This window comes from Pleurodeles waltl, chromosome 3_1, assembly GCF_031143425.1.
Source record: "Pleurodeles waltl isolate 20211129_DDA chromosome 3_1, aPleWal1.hap1.20221129, whole genome shotgun sequence".
Classification (NCBI taxonomy): Eukaryota; Metazoa; Chordata; class Amphibia; order Caudata; family Salamandridae; genus Pleurodeles; species Pleurodeles waltl.
Window position 1 is genome coordinate 1,965,623,976 of NC_090440.1, and position 16,270 is coordinate 1,965,640,245.

At 45.4% G+C, this 16,270-nt stretch overlaps 1 protein-coding gene across 3 annotated transcripts in view; it reads left to right on the forward strand.

Moving 5' to 3' along the window:
* The window catches only part of P2RX5 (purinergic receptor P2X 5), a 428,476-nt gene that overhangs the window by 71,139 nt on the left and 341,067 nt on the right, over positions 1-16,270 (forward strand). The window contains exon 2 of one of the 3 annotated variants that reach the window (XM_069226339.1): positions 16,097-16,150. The exons of the other annotated variants lie outside the window; for them this stretch is intronic. Coding sequence (XP_069082440.1) covers positions 16,119-16,150 — 32 coding nt within the window. The 5' untranslated portion in view covers positions 16,097-16,118. The remainder of the gene's footprint in view (positions 1-16,096; positions 16,151-16,270) is intronic. 3 annotated transcript variants of the gene reach the window in all.

Here is a 16,270-nt window from a genome sequence, read left to right on the forward strand (position 1 = left end):
CTAAGGACCCCGCCAGCGCCAAGACCAACCTACAAGAGGGTATGAAGGACGTCGCAGATTGGATGAGGCTCAGCCGCCTAAAGCTGAACTCTGAAAAAACGGAAGTCCTCATCCTCGGCAACACCCCGTCCGCCTGGGACGACTCCTGGTGGCCCACGGCCCTCGGCACCGCACCGGCCCCCGCAGACCACGCCCACAACCTCGGCTTCATCTTGGACCCTCTTTTCACCATGACCAAGCAAGTCAACGCCTTATCCTCCGCCTGCTTCCTCACCCTCCGCATGCTCCGCAAGATCTAGAAAAACCGTGACCCACGCCCTCGTCACGAGCCGCCTGGACTACGGCAACACCCTCTACGCTGGGACCACAGCCAAACTCCAAAATCGCCTGCAACGCATTCAAAACGCCTCGGCCCGCCTCATCCTCGACGTACCCCGCAACAGCCACATCTCCGCACACCTGAGACACCTGCATTGGCTCCCAGTCAGCAAAAGGATCACCTTTCGACTTCTCACCCACGCACACAAAGCCCTGCACGACAAGGGACCGGAATACCTCAACCGACGCCTCAGCTTCTACGTCCCCACCCGCCTCCTCCGTTCCTCTGGCCTCGCACTCGCTTCCGTCCCTCGCATCCGCCGCTCCACGGCTGGTGGGAGATCTTTCTCCTTCCTGGCGGCCAGGACCTGGAACTCCCTCCCCACCAGCCTCAGGACCACCCAGGACCACTCCGCTTTCCGGAGACTCCTAAAGACCTGGCTTTTCGAGCAGCAGTAACCCCCTCTTTCCCCTAGCGCCTTGAGACCCGCATGGGTGAGTAGCGCGCTTTATAAATGTTAATGATTTGATTTGATTTGATTCAGACAACAGTGGCCATGGCATCAGGGATGTCCCAGCCTATGTTTTCCAACGTGTTGTCCAGAGTGTTGTCTGCCCTGCTGAAACACGTAAGGAGATACATCATTTTCCCTCAGGTGGAGGATTTGCCTACAGTGAAAGGTGACTTTTATGCCCTTGGACATATCCCCAACGTCATAGGTGCTATTGATGGGACCCATGTAGCTCTGGTCCCCCCCCCGCAGGAGTGAACAGGTGTACAGAAACAGGAAGAATTATCATTCGATGAATGTCCAGATGGTCTGTTTGGCAGACCAGTACATCTTGCAGGTAAATGCTATGTTCCCTGGCTCAGTGCATGACGCCTACATCCTGCGGAATAGCAGCATCCCTGATATGATGGGTCAACTCCAGAGGCACCGTGTATGGCTATTGGGGGACTCTGGTTACCCCAACCTTTCCTGGCTATTGACCCCAGTGAGGAATCCCAGGACCAGGGCAGAGGAACGGTACAATGATGCCCATGGGTGGACTAGGAGGGTTATCGAACGCACCTTCGGCCTCCTTAAGGCCAGGTTCAGGTGCCTCCATATGACAGGTGGATCCCTATTCTACTCACCGAAGAAGGTGTGCGACATCATCATCGCCTGCTCCATGCTCCATAATTTGGCATTGCGACGCCAGGTGCCTTTTCTGCAGGAGGATGATCCAGATGACGGTGTTGTAGCAGCTGTGGAGCCTGTGGACAGTGATGAGGATGAAGCTGAAGAAGAAGAAAACGACAACAGGGAGTCAGTCATACAGCAATATTTCCAGTGAAACACAGGTGAGTACATTTTCAGGTTTAACATTACATTAACTTTCACACGTCTACCTCTATCCTATACCGACATTTCACTCACTATTTGTTAACTGAGTTGTCCCCTTCCATTTCAGTTTCACAAATGTGGTAACCTACGTGTCAACTGCTTGCATCCTTGAAGGGCTTGTGATGTGTGACATTGGTATGTTAGCCTTCCAATGGGTAACCCATTATGACACTGTAATTGATAATACAAAATTACAAATCATAGAATGACTCCAGTTTTTTTAGTGTTTCAAGGGTGTTTATTTAAGTGCTAAAAAATGAAGGGGGGTTGTAAAATGGTGATGGGTGATGGTGGAGGAATGTCCATTGCAGAGTCCAGTCTATTAGTCTCACAGGTACATTGCACATCTGCCCATTGGAAGTGGAGCTGGGGCAGTTCCGATTTGGACAGGGTAACAAAGTGGGGCAGTGGGGGGACAATCAGGGTGGGCTTATTTCCTGGCGGGGGTCTTGCCATCTTGCTCTGTCCTGTTCCTGGATCTCAGGGCCTGCTTGCGTGGTGGTTGTCCGTCTGCAGGGGATGGGGTGCTGGTGTGGTGGTCCTGTGGCGGGGCGTCCTGTCCACTGGCGCCGGCGGAGGTGGTGGGCAGTTCATCGTCGTGGCTAGTGTCAGGGGCCCCTTGGAGTGCCACGGTGTCCCTCAAGGTCTTTTGAATGTCCGTCAGCACCCCTACGATGGTGCCCAGGGCGGAGCCGATGGTCCTGAGCTCCTCCCTGAACCCCAAATACAGTTTGTCCTGCAGACGCAGGGTCTCCTGCAACTTGTCCAGGACCGTGGCCATCGTCTCCTGGGAGTGGTGGTATGCTCCCATGATGGAGGAGAGGGCCTCGTGGAGAGTTGGTTCCCTTGGCCTGTCCTCCCTCTGTCGCACAGCAGCCCTCCCAGTTCCCCTGTGTTCCTGTGCCTCCGTCCCCTGGACCGTGTGCCCACTACCACTGCCCTGATGTCTCTGTTGTTGGGGTGGTGGGTTAGCCTGGGTTCCCTGTAGTGGTGGACACACCGCTGATTGACCTGTCCTGGGTAGGGAGGTTTGGGCCCGCTGGGTGGGTGCAGTGCTGGTGTTACCAGAGGGTGGAATTTCGGTGTTGGGCTGTGGCTGGGCAAGGGGAACCGACTGTCCTGAGGCCCACGATGGTCCGGGCTGGTCATCAAGATCCAGTAGGGCAGAGCTGCTATCGTCACTGTGGGCCTCTTCCGGGGGTGGAGTTGTGTTGTCTGGACACTCTGGTGCAAAGTTGTTTTACAATTGGCACAGCCCAGAACAAATAGTGCATAATGACCAGAAAAAATAGTGCATGTTTGCTATTTAGTCACTGTCTATGTGAAGAGTCTGATCAAGAGTTGACACCATCCACTCCATCCACCATCCGTACCATCCACTCTAAAATGGAAGGACAGTGCCAAATGTGAAACTCCAATGGCTTGTACTCTGTTCGAGGAGTATGTTAGCAACTGAGCCAGAGAAGGCTCCCCCGCTGAAATACTTGAGGTTCACCCACCTGTAAATTAGGCCGGAGGACTAAGGGTTTGGCTGAGAGGATACTCTGCAGCAGTTGCGCCTCAGTATCCTCTCTGCCAAACTCTAAATTAGTCCCTAAGTTAGAATTATGCATCATTGTCTAGTGAGTTGGTAATAAATGAGTAACCTGTTCCATTCAGGGAGTATTCCAAGAGAGACAATGAGGTGTTGACAAGATTCAGTCAAAAGGGTGTCTTTGAGCTACTCATCTCTTTTTGTGAAGAAGAAGATATGGGTTCAAGGACATTTTAGGAAAGTTTGGTCTGAGCAGCAGTTTTCACCCATTCTTCTGAGTTGCCTCTTTAAAGGAGAACAGAATACCTTGGATTCTGGTTGATTGGTTGCAGGTTCATCTCTTTCAGAAGTGTGTGAAGTATAGTTTGATTGTTTTCACCTTCTCACCAACAAAAGTAGAGAACACACATTTCCCTTTGGAGGTGTCCATCATTACCAAGGAATGGGAAAGCTTGGATTCATTTACAGTTTCAAATAGCTTGTTGAGACATTTTATTCCTTCACATCTGAACTTGGCTCATCTCACATTCTTTGTAGATGGATTTTGATGTCATAGTGTTTAGGTAGCTTAGAGGGCTTCTCTCTCCTTGTTGAGTTATTTAGAGTTCTTTTCGGTTTCTTGGATGGTATTTTTTCAATCATTCCTGTCAAGGTCTCTGATTATTGGATTGTAAGTGTATTCAGGTGTGAAGGAAGGGTTTATTATAGTGCACAGTCATTTTCAGGTGAGAGAGTATCCTAGTTTAGGATTCTTAGGACCCATTTTTGCAACTATTTGATTACCCATTAGTTAGAATTTTCACAGAGTAAGGTGAAAAGAGTATGAAGTGATGGTCAGTCCATTCTACCTACCAGTTAGTGTCTATATTCAGTGATGCATCTATAGTAAGGGGGATGTTTAGGGTGGATCCTTTCATTGGTGTGGGTGTCGAACATAGTTGAATGAACTTGCTGTTGTTTATGTATGAGGAATACAGATTAGTCATGCTAGTCAACCCGGTGCATGTTAAAAAAAAGTTCATAGTAAGATTTTGGTTTTCTGAGGAAACTGCTTACTTCCAAGAGGTTTAGATTGTGACCAGGGGATGGCATGTAATGTTAAGAATGGTAGGGGTTTGTTCAATAGTTATCATCTCAATGGAAAAACACTGAATGGCACATCTGCATTTGTTTAGAAGCCATTTCCAGGAAGTCACCACAGTGCTAGATTGGAAGCCAGTATTGTTTTTAGCCCTACAAGGTGGTTAAAGATTAGAGAACTTTTTATTGCTTCCTCATTCTCTACCCTCCTTGCTCTCAATGACTGGGATTTTTGAGCTCCCCTTGAACATTCACCCTGACCACTTTGGAGTTGTAAACTCTCAAAGATCTATAATGTCTTTTTAGATGGGGTGATAGTGGTTCTACATTTGCAAGGTTCTTTGTAGTGATTTGAGGTTGCTGGTGCTGTTGTATGCGGAATATTGTGTAAATATGTTTTCTAGTGTGATACTCTTAAAAAATGCAACAATAAGATTAGAATTTAAAGTATAAAGAGGGACTCAACAATACTAGCGTTTTGTGCATTATTGGCTGTACTAGACCTAGGCAATTAAGATGGGACGTATTGGGGATGGGAAAAGAGGGAGTAAGGGATTGTATATCATGAATGCTTTTGGCTGTGATCAGTGAGGGTGTGTCCTTGAAGTGAGGAAGTGATGAGCTATGGAGGTTGAGACTTTGTAATTTGTGTGTGGTATGTGGCTCAAGGGTTGTATGTGACAAGGTGTTTTGAACTGGCCCACTCCCAGCTTACATACATTCTTAAATAAGTTGAGCTGTAATGCTATCCTTCCGTATGGTCACAGAACTCCTCGGTAGGAGCGGAATGTTGGGTTTTGTGAGGATAAGGGTGGGGAGAGTTTTAAAATATATATATATTTTAATTTAGAATGTCATAATAATAATTTTAAAGATTAGCAAATTAACTGTTTTGAACTTTAAAATGTTACTGTATTATATTATTTCATTTTTACTTTTTTATATTTTTATGATAAATAAGATATATTTTAATGGTATTTTTTTTTATTAAAAATTAAATATTTCACATTTTTTAATTTGTTTAAAAAATTGTAATCAAGTATGTTTGGAATTATTTTGAGGTTTAAATTAATAATATTACATGTTTTGGGAATTTATTTTATTTGTATAAAAAATTAAATAAAACATTATTGAAAATGTGAACATTATTGGAAAAAATACTATGTAAAATTCATGAACATTTTTATTAGTATTTATAAATGTGTATTTTGAATGTTATGTAATGATATTTTTTTAAGGAATGAATATTGTAGGTAAAGTGTTTTATTTAGAAGTGGGTTTTACATTTTTTAACTCTTTGGTGTCCAATGCCTTCCCTCAAATTAGTATAGATTGGAATGAGAATAGTAAATGTCACCCCTTTAGTATTCAACACCTTTACCAAGTTGGTATAGATTGGAATAGGAATTGTAAATGTCACCCCTTAAGTGTCCAACAATTCCCCCAAGTTAGTTTGGAGTGGGAATAGTAAATGTCACCCCTTTACTGTCCAACAACTTCCCCAAGTTGGTTTAGATTGGAGTTGGAATAGTAAATGTCACCCCTTAATTGTCCACCATTACCTCCCCCAAGTTGGTTGAGATTGGAATGGGAATAGTAAATGTCACCCCTTTAATGTCCAAAATCTTCCACATGTTGGTTGAGATTGGAGTGGGAATAGTAAATGTCACCCCTTTAGTGTCCAGCACCTTCACCAAATCCGTTTAGATTGGAGTGGGAATAATAAATGTCACACTTTTAATGCCCAATATCTTTCCTTAATTTACTATAATAAAAAAAATGTCACTGATATTTGTGAAATTCTATTTTATAATTTCATTTTATTGTACAGTGTTATATATTAACAAATATATATTTTAGGTAAAATAAAACAATTATATAGTCAAGTAGATAAAACATGTGTATTAGTATTTAAGTACAAAAATGCAAGTAAATCACATTTTATATATATATTTGTACAATGTAAATTTTTAAGTGTTGTTTTTCATTGATGACAATTTATTTAAAAAAAATATATATTTTTAAATAATTTTTTTTACATAATTTCTGTATATTCTTTGTTAGTATATATTAAATAATTGTATATATTATATACTATTATTTGAATGTTTTCATTTTTTTTTTAGATTTTTAATAGTTATGTTTTTTTAAATTTTGAATAATTTTTTACATGTTTAATAATGGAACTGAGTCCATTGCCGTCCCACAAGGGGCCTCCTTAGCACCCTCGGAATGCGCATTGTCTGCACAGCAGACAATGTGAATTCCGAAGGTGCCTGGGAAGAAGGGCCCCGGCACTGCCCATGCCATAGCCATAGGCATGGGCAGTGCAGTGCCTGCCCGTGGCCCCCTGCACTTGTTCTCCACCAGCCTTTTCATGGCGGTTGAACTGCCATGAAAAGGCTGGCAGAGGACATGGTTGTAATCAGCACGGGCGTGGACTTCAGCGGCGGCGTGGGCTAATTTATAACCACGACCGCCGTCATTCCATCGGGATCAAAGATCTTGGCAGAGGTGGCAGTCTTAATGTGGTCGTAGGACCGCCACAGCTGCAGGGGCCCGACCACAACCGCAAGTCTGGAAGTCTTGAGACCACCAGACTCGTAATAGGGCCCTAATTGCCTAATTGTAATGTATTGTGCAGTGGGTCTTCTAAATTTCTTTTACATGTTTTTGTCTACAAACAATTTCTATGGAAAAAAAGGAAATCAGTTTTGGTTTATTATAAACCAATGGTTTTTACTTAGATTTCCCTTTTTTTGAGTTTCCTGAAGCAGTTCTTTTTATAAAACACTTTTGGGTTTTTCTTTTCTGGAACCTACAGAGTTTGGATTGCTTTGAGGGATTTCAATTGGGTTGTTTTGGACTTTTCGCACTCGTTTTCTTCATCTTTTGTTGATTACTATTTTTTGTTACGTGGAGATGGAGAAACATTTGCAGCTGCACAACACTAAGGGGGTTATTCTAACTTTGGAGGAGGTGTTAATCCGTCCCAAAAGTGACGGAAAAGTGACGGATTTACCACCAGCCGTATTACGAGTCCATTATATCCTATGGAACTCGTAATACGTCTGGTGGTATATCCGTCACTTTACCGTCACTTTTGGGATGGATTAACACTCCTCCAAAGTTAGAATAACCCCCTAAGTTTTATTTATTACTTTTACTGTGGGTGGGAAATGTCATATTATATTGTTTATGTTCTGTTTATGTCATTATTATGTGGAATTATTTGAATTATGTGTTTGTATTTATTTCATGTAATTGATCTGAATTTGGTTTTAAGTTGTTTGGTTAGTTATAGTTACATTTTTTAAAGTAATTTATATATATATATATATATATATATTTTTATATCAATGTTTATTATCTTCTGATTTTCTATAATTGTTTCACTGATGTAATAAAATATTTGTATAATTATTTTTAAAAATGATTTGATAGGTTGGTTTAGAGTTTGCTGTAGAATTTGAGGATCTTGGTAAATCAACATTTATTTTATAGTGTGGTTCTGGCTATCATTTCTAAGTAGTCTACTCCTTTGTTGTTTATTTAGAGTTTTACTTTAAAGTGTAGCATGTCATACATTATTTTAGTTGGTTTGCTAAGTTTAGGGACAATTTTCTTAACAGATTACTTTCTTCTTAGGTGTTGGTAAATTTGTCTTCTTTTAATCTTCAATAAATTTGTATAATGTAGACTGAGTTCTGCCTAGTATGGATTGTAAGAGATTGTGCCATCCTTTCTCTGCGCTGTTTGTTTTGGCTTCCTGTGCCATAGTGCTGTCATTGACATTCTTTCATTGTATGTGGAATTTTACTTGCCGTCTGTCTCCTGACCGATGTAGTCTGCCACCCCAAGGGGCTGATTATGAGTTTGGTGGATGGAAACATCCGTCCACCAAACTCCCGACGGGAATCCCGCCGAAGTGCTAGTGATCCCCCCACTGGCCTCGTTATGACTTTCCCAAGGAGCTGACCTGCAGAAGAGAAGGTTTCCGCTGGTCAGCCCAGTGGGAAAGGGGCAGCAGCATTTCCGGCGGCTCATAATAGAGCCGGTGGCAATGCTGCCGCATGCAGGGGGCACCAGCACACTTGAAATGCGCACTGTCTGCACAGCAGATATTACGCATTTCAAGGGTGCTGGGAAGGAGGACCCATGCACTGCCCATGACATAGGCATTGGCAGTGCACGGGCCCCCCTGTGGTCCCATGCACTTGTTCTCTGCCAGCCTTTTCATGGCAGTGGAACCGCCAAGAAAATGCTGGTGGATAACAAGGTTGTAATCAGCAGGACAGACCTGAGTTCAGCCCCCCCCCCCCCGGCTGATTACAATCAGCCCCGCCCATCAGAACGTCAGGATCTAGGATCCTGGCGAGGACGGCAGTAGTTTGGCGGGTCTGTCCCTCAACCTCATAACATGGTGGTAGGACTACCACAACCATGGCAATCCGACTCATAATAAGGCCCCAAGTGTCTTTGAAATATTCCATTAGGGGGCAGGGGCCTGATTAAGAGTTTGGTGGTCCATTGATGGCCAAGGCGGCGGCTGCAGTCTGACCGCCTTCAGGTTGGTGGTCGGACCACCGTTTTACGATGTATGCCATTCCATAGACCAAAGACCACCGCGTTTCCACTGACACTGCCAAGCACCACAAACCACTGCTGCAGCGAGACAGGCCGATGAGGCATTCAGAGCCACTGTTTCCACCAGACAGATTATGATGCTGCTTTCCGCCAACATGGTAGTGGCGGTCCAACCACCACATCGCAGCTGGTGGAAACGGAGGCATAAAAGGCAAGAACTCACATGTAGGCAGTGTCACCCATCCTGTGCTGTCATGGACCCGATCCTTCATGTTCTGCCGCTGCTGCTCCTGATAGATGGAGCCAAAATCAATGCCACCCTGGATGCAACTGAAGTTGACAAAACACCTTCCTTTGTCCCTAAACACCACAACAAATCGATGCACTGCCATTGTCCTGGTATGTTGGCTGTGCTCTGTGAGCTTAGTATGATTGTGTGTGCCCTGGGTTGGAGTTGAACACAACGTATGACCCAATCACAGCAACATGATGCCCCTTTTGGGCAGGTCACTGACACTACCCCACCACACTCCACAAAACTACATGTGTGCACATCCTAGTTTCAGGGACAGTGAAGTCCTCTGGCAAATGGAGGAACGACGGAACCGCAGCCGGATTGCAGGAGCGCCGGTTATTCGATCGACGAATATCCTAATCAACTATGATCAATTGCCAGAGGAGTTAATTCTCTCTTTAATTTTGGCCGTTGAGCGGTAGTTTGTGGCAAGTTACCACAGCCCTGGAGTGAGTACAAATATTTTTTTCACTCTATGACAATACTTATTGAACGTACATGGTGTTATAAAAAAATGTTTTCTTTTTTCCTGGAGTAAGACTGTCGTAGTCCTGAAGAAGCGCCAATGGATCCGTTATGGACATGTGGAAAGGCGCAAAACATGTTGACTTTTTTTAGAGTCTAAGTAAATTCACTGGACTCCTAGATTAAGGGGCTGATTCTAACCTTTCCACCGTCAGAACACCGCACCGCGGTCGAAAGACCGCGGCAGTGATTCTGAGATTTGCCCTGGGCTGGCGGGCGGCCGCCAAAAGGCCGCCCGCCAGCCCAGGGCAAATCAACCTTCCCACTAGGATGCCGGCTCAGAATTGAGCCGGCGGAGTGGGAAGGTGCGACGGGTGCAGTTGCACCCGTCGCGTATTTCAGTGTCTGCTAGGCAGACACTGAAATACTTTGTGGGGCCCTCTTACGGGGGCCCCTGCCGTGCCCATGCCAGTGGCATGGGCACGGCAGGGGCCCCCAGGGGCCCCGCGGCACCCCCTAATGCCATCCTGTTCCTGGCGGGCGAACCGCCAGGAACAGGATGGCGGTAGGGGGTGTCAGAATCCCCCATGGCGGCGCAGCAAGCTGCGCCGCCATGGGGGATTCTAAGGGCAGCGGTAAACCGGCGGGAGACCGCCGGTTTGCCTCTTCTGACCGCGGCCGAACCGCCGCGGTCAGAATGCCCTGCGGGGCACCGCCGGCCTGTCGGCGGTGCTCCCGCCGACCCTGGCCCCGGCGGTCTTAGACCGCCAGGGTCAGAATGACCCCCTAAGTGTGGGACCATTAATTCCCTATCACTTTGTTTTTGTTTTTAATCTTGACCGGAACCCGCCCAATTAAATTAAAATGCACTTTTGTCAAAGGGGTACATGAGCCAATTTTAATCATTTTGTGTTGATTGCTCCAGCTGTCTCTTGGTAACCTAAGACCTACAGGTACCAAGACACTTTTGTGATGCAGAATCCTATCAGACGTTGGAGTACCAGTCTGGTGTGGTGCATGGCTCGATGATGATACATGAGGGTTTGTGCTTCTGTATGAGTGGATGCTTGTGTTGAGAGGTTATTATACTCTCCACCTTCTGAAACTGTGCACTCTTTACTTTTTCATGATACATTGGGAGCGTGTGCACTGGACCATAATTGCTCCTAGTCCTCCTTTTTGTGATATATACAAATATCCACACCTCAATGATTCAGCTATCCCCAGGGAAATCACCTCTGTTGATTGGTACTTCTGAGAATACCCTACTCAGATTGCATAAGTAAAAGCCAATAGTCCTTTGAATGTTGTAGAGGCCCAGGGATACTCAAGTACCTGTAGAAGGACTTTAACATGTTGCTCAATGGGAAGGCACATCACTGTCCCTTTTTGTCATGCCAAACACAGATTTCCTGGGATGAATGTATGTACACAACCACATATGATTCCCACATCATAGAAATCACTCCCTGATGCATGTCATCAGTTAGGTAATGTACTGCCACCATTTAGCATATGCTAAGCGCAATGGCATGGAAATGTTAATTGAGAGTAAAAACTGCAATCCTACCTGTCATGTGCTTCTTTGCTTCTGCAATTCTACATGCCAAATTACATGAAAGGACGGGTGAGGTTATGTGTAAGCCACCAATCAATGGTGACACACTCTTGTCTGTGGCACCACATGAACTGCAGCCCCATCACATATGTCCAATTCAAAACACATGTTGGCATGCACACATATGTGAGGGAATCAGACATCACCCCATGAAGACTGATAGACCACGCATGAAACGACAGTGAAAATGATCTGGCAAAAGTGAAAGATACACATCCTAACATGCAGGCACAAGGAATGATGGCAACAGTGATGTCACCAAAATCAAGTCACTGGACAATCACTGCTTCTCAAGATAAAGTATAGTCAAATATATGATGGCCACCTTCACATGACATATAGTAGTGAGGCACCAGCACCTGTGACGCACTGAAGACAAGTGGCCTGTGGGGGACAGATCCCAATATACTCACTTGAACAGACACATGGCTGAGTACAGTGATCTTCATGGTGTATGGGCTGACACACTAAAGACAAGTGGACGGTTGGGTACAAATGATACCCACAACAACAAACAACATGACTTGATTAATCAATATATTCAGCCATGTTTTGACCCTGGAGAGTTAATTGGTTGTGGACTGTACTCTGTTGTGTCCTAGGTCACTGGGCCAATAGGCAAGGTACATCAGCATGCCCCAACTACTATACCTACACAAACAATTACTCATCTGGTGTGTCACCCATGACCCATCTCCAATGTTCAGGAAGTGATGGCAGACTCTAATATATCAACTTGGGAATGTAACAGGCAGGAATATGCACAGGACTCACCCCCTTGTAGCTTCTGTGCTCCCCTCAAACACCCATCAAGCTCGGGGTAGGCCACCACCAGTATGTGGGCCACTAGGCAGGTAAGGCTCTGACATGTGCCCTTCCCACGTTGGGAGGACAGCCCCAGGTGGACCTCTGTAATTTTCCAGGCCTAGCGACTCAGGTTCTCTCACCTCTTCTGGCAGTGGGCGCTCCGCCGGCTATGAACCCCCTGGGTCCTCACCTTCCGGGCAATGGCCCTCAAAATCCCTGTGTGGATGCAAGAGACAACTCAGAAGGTTACAGTTCCATTTTGTGGCCAAATGGTTGTGTCACACACATTTCAGAAACACCAAGCACAAAAATATTGTAATTGTCAACACACCACAAGTGTAAAGCATACATGCTGATAAGGACACAGACATAACTATGTACTTTTGGAGCCATCTGCAGACTAACCCACTACCCTGCTCATGGCCTACACTGCCTAAGCAAGCCTACTGACTTCAGGTAGCCCAGGCTCAAGCAACATGTACTGTGATGTGAGCCACAGTGAAACACAATACACCATGGTAGCCCTCTGAAGGGTTAAGTCCTTGGGCCTGACTGGACAGACACATGTACATGCGGTCACACTGATTCAATGCATATAGTGCCTAAGGGCAACTACCATAGTACAGACTTCACCCTAAGACTTAAGTGACAATGAAAGGGCTGCCATGGGTGGCACAGAAAGTCTCTTCCTTATGCAGGTGTGGACATGTGGACTACCCAGTGTAAACTCACACTACTTCAGGTTTGTGTAGTATGTACTTGTATCACTGAATACACTTTTCACCATATGTGGCAATCCTACAGAGATGGGATCCAACGTACTAAGATATGTTTGGTCTGATTGGTTGCATGTAACCAAGCTAATGAGTCACATGTTATGCCCTCTCTGGAATCAACCAGCTATCTGCACTGTTGGTTTGGCTCTTGCAATGCACCTGTACTGGTCAAATATAACTTATGTAAAGGTGACAACAGAGGTGTGGGAGTAAGGGACCTGTCATAAGTAAATGACACACATTGACAATAAGGCAAAATGCACATATGTACTAGGTCAGAGAGTTACCTCAGTACCCATTCCTAATGGAGTCAATGGGCAAAGGCCTTCAGGCCTAGTCTTGACACTGGAGACTCATTTCGGCCACATGCCAGGTTCTGCAGGTCTACAGGGAGGGGGCCCCGTGCCACAGTTGCATAGCCACAGTAACTCTACCCCAGCCTGGCCTATGTCCCATACTGGGAGATACATTTGGGTGCCCCTGGTCTATGCAGACTGAGCATACAGAACCTACATTCCGTTCACGTTTCCATCACTTCCATGCATGACAGTACATTATGCGCCCATCCTCTATGTGGGTTGTGGCTTCTGTGGCACTCTGAAGGGCACAGTGGTTTTTATATGGTTCTCATACAACAGGTTGCCAAGGCCCGATGTTGGTGAGTGCTCTGTGGCACTATACACCCTGCTTACAAGAGCCTAGAATCAGTCAAACAGAATACATGCACAGCTCATGCTGTGATGCACATACATGACATTGGGCATTTACAACTATCATATCCAAAGATATGTCATTGTAAGGCTGTAAAGTCTCCTTGCCTGGATATATAAATGCAACACAAAGAGGAACTAGGCCTTATCACACATCACACAACACAATGTTAATGTGAAATACATTTATCTATTACCTGCACCATGTACATCCCATGTGTGGCACACAAAATGTGACAGCAGGCATCTAAAAATTCTAACTGGCAAACAGAGGCCCATTGTAGCCTATGGGAAAGGAAAGGATGATGTTGAACATAGTCAAATATGTATATGAGGTTCTTACCTGCTCCTCTGGTGAGCCATTGAGCTGACCATACAGAGGAAGGACCTCTTCAACAAACCTCTCCAGTTCCTCAGGAGAGAAGGCAGGGGCCCTTTCACCTGCTTGGCCTGGCATAATTGCTCCCAGAGGTGGCACACAACAGCTGAAGTGCTAGAGGTGTTGATGGCAGCAGCATCAGGTGTCAAATGAGGTAATATTCAAAATACAGCATACATGTACGCCACATACACAGTAATCACAGCCGACGGGCACAGCCATTGGCCCATGACCGTCACAGGCAACAACGTTAGTCTATGGCTGTGTCCATTGTGGCTGGAACCGCCCACTGCGCGGTCAACATCCGCAGGTGGCCACGGGTGGTTCCTAATGCCCAGTGAAGTAGGTCAGACATCTGCCATTTTGGCGGGTGGAAATACAGTATTGGGCCCTGATAAATGCCACACAACATCAATATATGTGTCTGATCATCAAAAACATTCTAAAGCAGCCTTGTCGTGCAGGTTCTACTACACAATCACCAGTGTGGTGTGTTGCTAGGCACAGAGGGCATATTATGGCGCTGCAATGTCCACTGCCACTGACAGTATTTTTGGTGATTGGAACAGACTATTAAATTTCAAAGGGCATTTAAGGAGCAGATAGTTGGGTGTTGCCCTAATCCATGTTGTGGACACATGTGTAGACAACCATGGCGGTCACAATTGACCCTTGTGTAGTCGACAGCTGTGATGTGAACTGGGTGTAATGTATTTCCAGTCAGAACTGCTTTGTCACATGATTTTGTTACTATACATCATCTACGATGGTGTGGAAACAGTGACTAATGCTCCAACTCATGCATTGTTGCCTCCTCCCAGGGAGAGGGAGGAGGTGACAACCTCCAGTGTACCATCCATTGCCAGACCTTCAAATCATGGAAGAACATCACATCTTCAAACAGTACCATCTGAATAGGCAAACAATAGTGGATTTATGTTGTCAGTTGGAGCCAGATGTGATGCCTGAAAACACAAATCCAACATGCATACCATCTATTGTTCAAATCATGGCAGGATCACAGTTCTTGGCCACACGGTCCTTCCAATATACAGTGTTCAGTGGTGTTTTAAGAGATGTCCTATCAGCAATGATGAAACACATTGACAGCTTTATACGGATCCCCAGACATGAATATTTAGCCAATGTGAAGGCTGACTTCTATGGTTTGCTCACCTACCACATGTGGTGGGAGCCACTGATGTCACACATGTTGCCTTTGTGCCACTGCAGGCCAGTGAACAAGTATCTCAAAACAGAAAGCACTTCCATTCTATCAATGTGCCAGCTGTCTGCTTGTCAGATCTCTACATCTCAAACCTCTGTGCCCTGTTCCTAGGTTCAGCTCATGATTCCTTTGTAATGCAGAACAGCTGTCACTATTGCAACTAGAGAGGGCCTGGCTGGTTGGTAAGTCGCACATGCTCTGATTTTGTGTGCAATGTCAGGTGCTACATGAAGTGAGTGACTCATTGTTGCACTTATGTCTCATTCCTAAACAGGAGACTTAGCATATTCAAACCATCCTTGGTTATTGATGCTGCTGAGAAATTCAACTACGCCAGAGGAAGCCCGCTTCAATGAGGTCCATGGCAGAACACGGCTGGCAGTGCAGTGGGCTTTTGGGCTCCTGAATGCCAGATTTCACTGACTGGACATGACTGGGGGAGCCCTCGTCTGCTTACCCACAACAGTGTGGAAGATCAATGTGGCATGCTGCATGCTCCATAACATCGCCCTGTGGAGGGGGGTGCCTCCGGTGCCACTGGGTGAGAATGCTGAAATGCCAAATGAAAATCATAGTGGTGAAGAGGAAGGAGCTGACTTGCCACAAGATCTCATTGACAACTTCTTCTCATAAGTATAAGTATGTCATGAGATGTCATGACTTTGAGTGTACTATGAACTGAAGCTGTGATAATGTGTGGAGTTAATTATTGGAAATAGGGAGCTGATTCTCAGGCAAAATCAGCCAAAAGGTGTTTGATGAGGTAGCTTTTCACACATCCACATTTTGAGAATGTTACTTTGTTTGTGTCAGATTTATTAGAATGTTCTTTGTTTTCCAGATGCTTGCTATGTGACTTGTGTCATATGTACGGTTTCATAACTATACTCCTTCTTTTGTTCTTTGTTCAGGTAGCTTCACCATGACATCTTCATGTGGGCATTTCAGAGTTGTGACATTGGCAGGTATGTAATGCTGTGCGGACATACGAAGTATGTCATGGATTGTTCCTGGGAATGTAGGTGCCAAATTTTGATTGTACAAGACGTGCCAAGACAGCTTCCACAGTGATAGTGATAGGATGG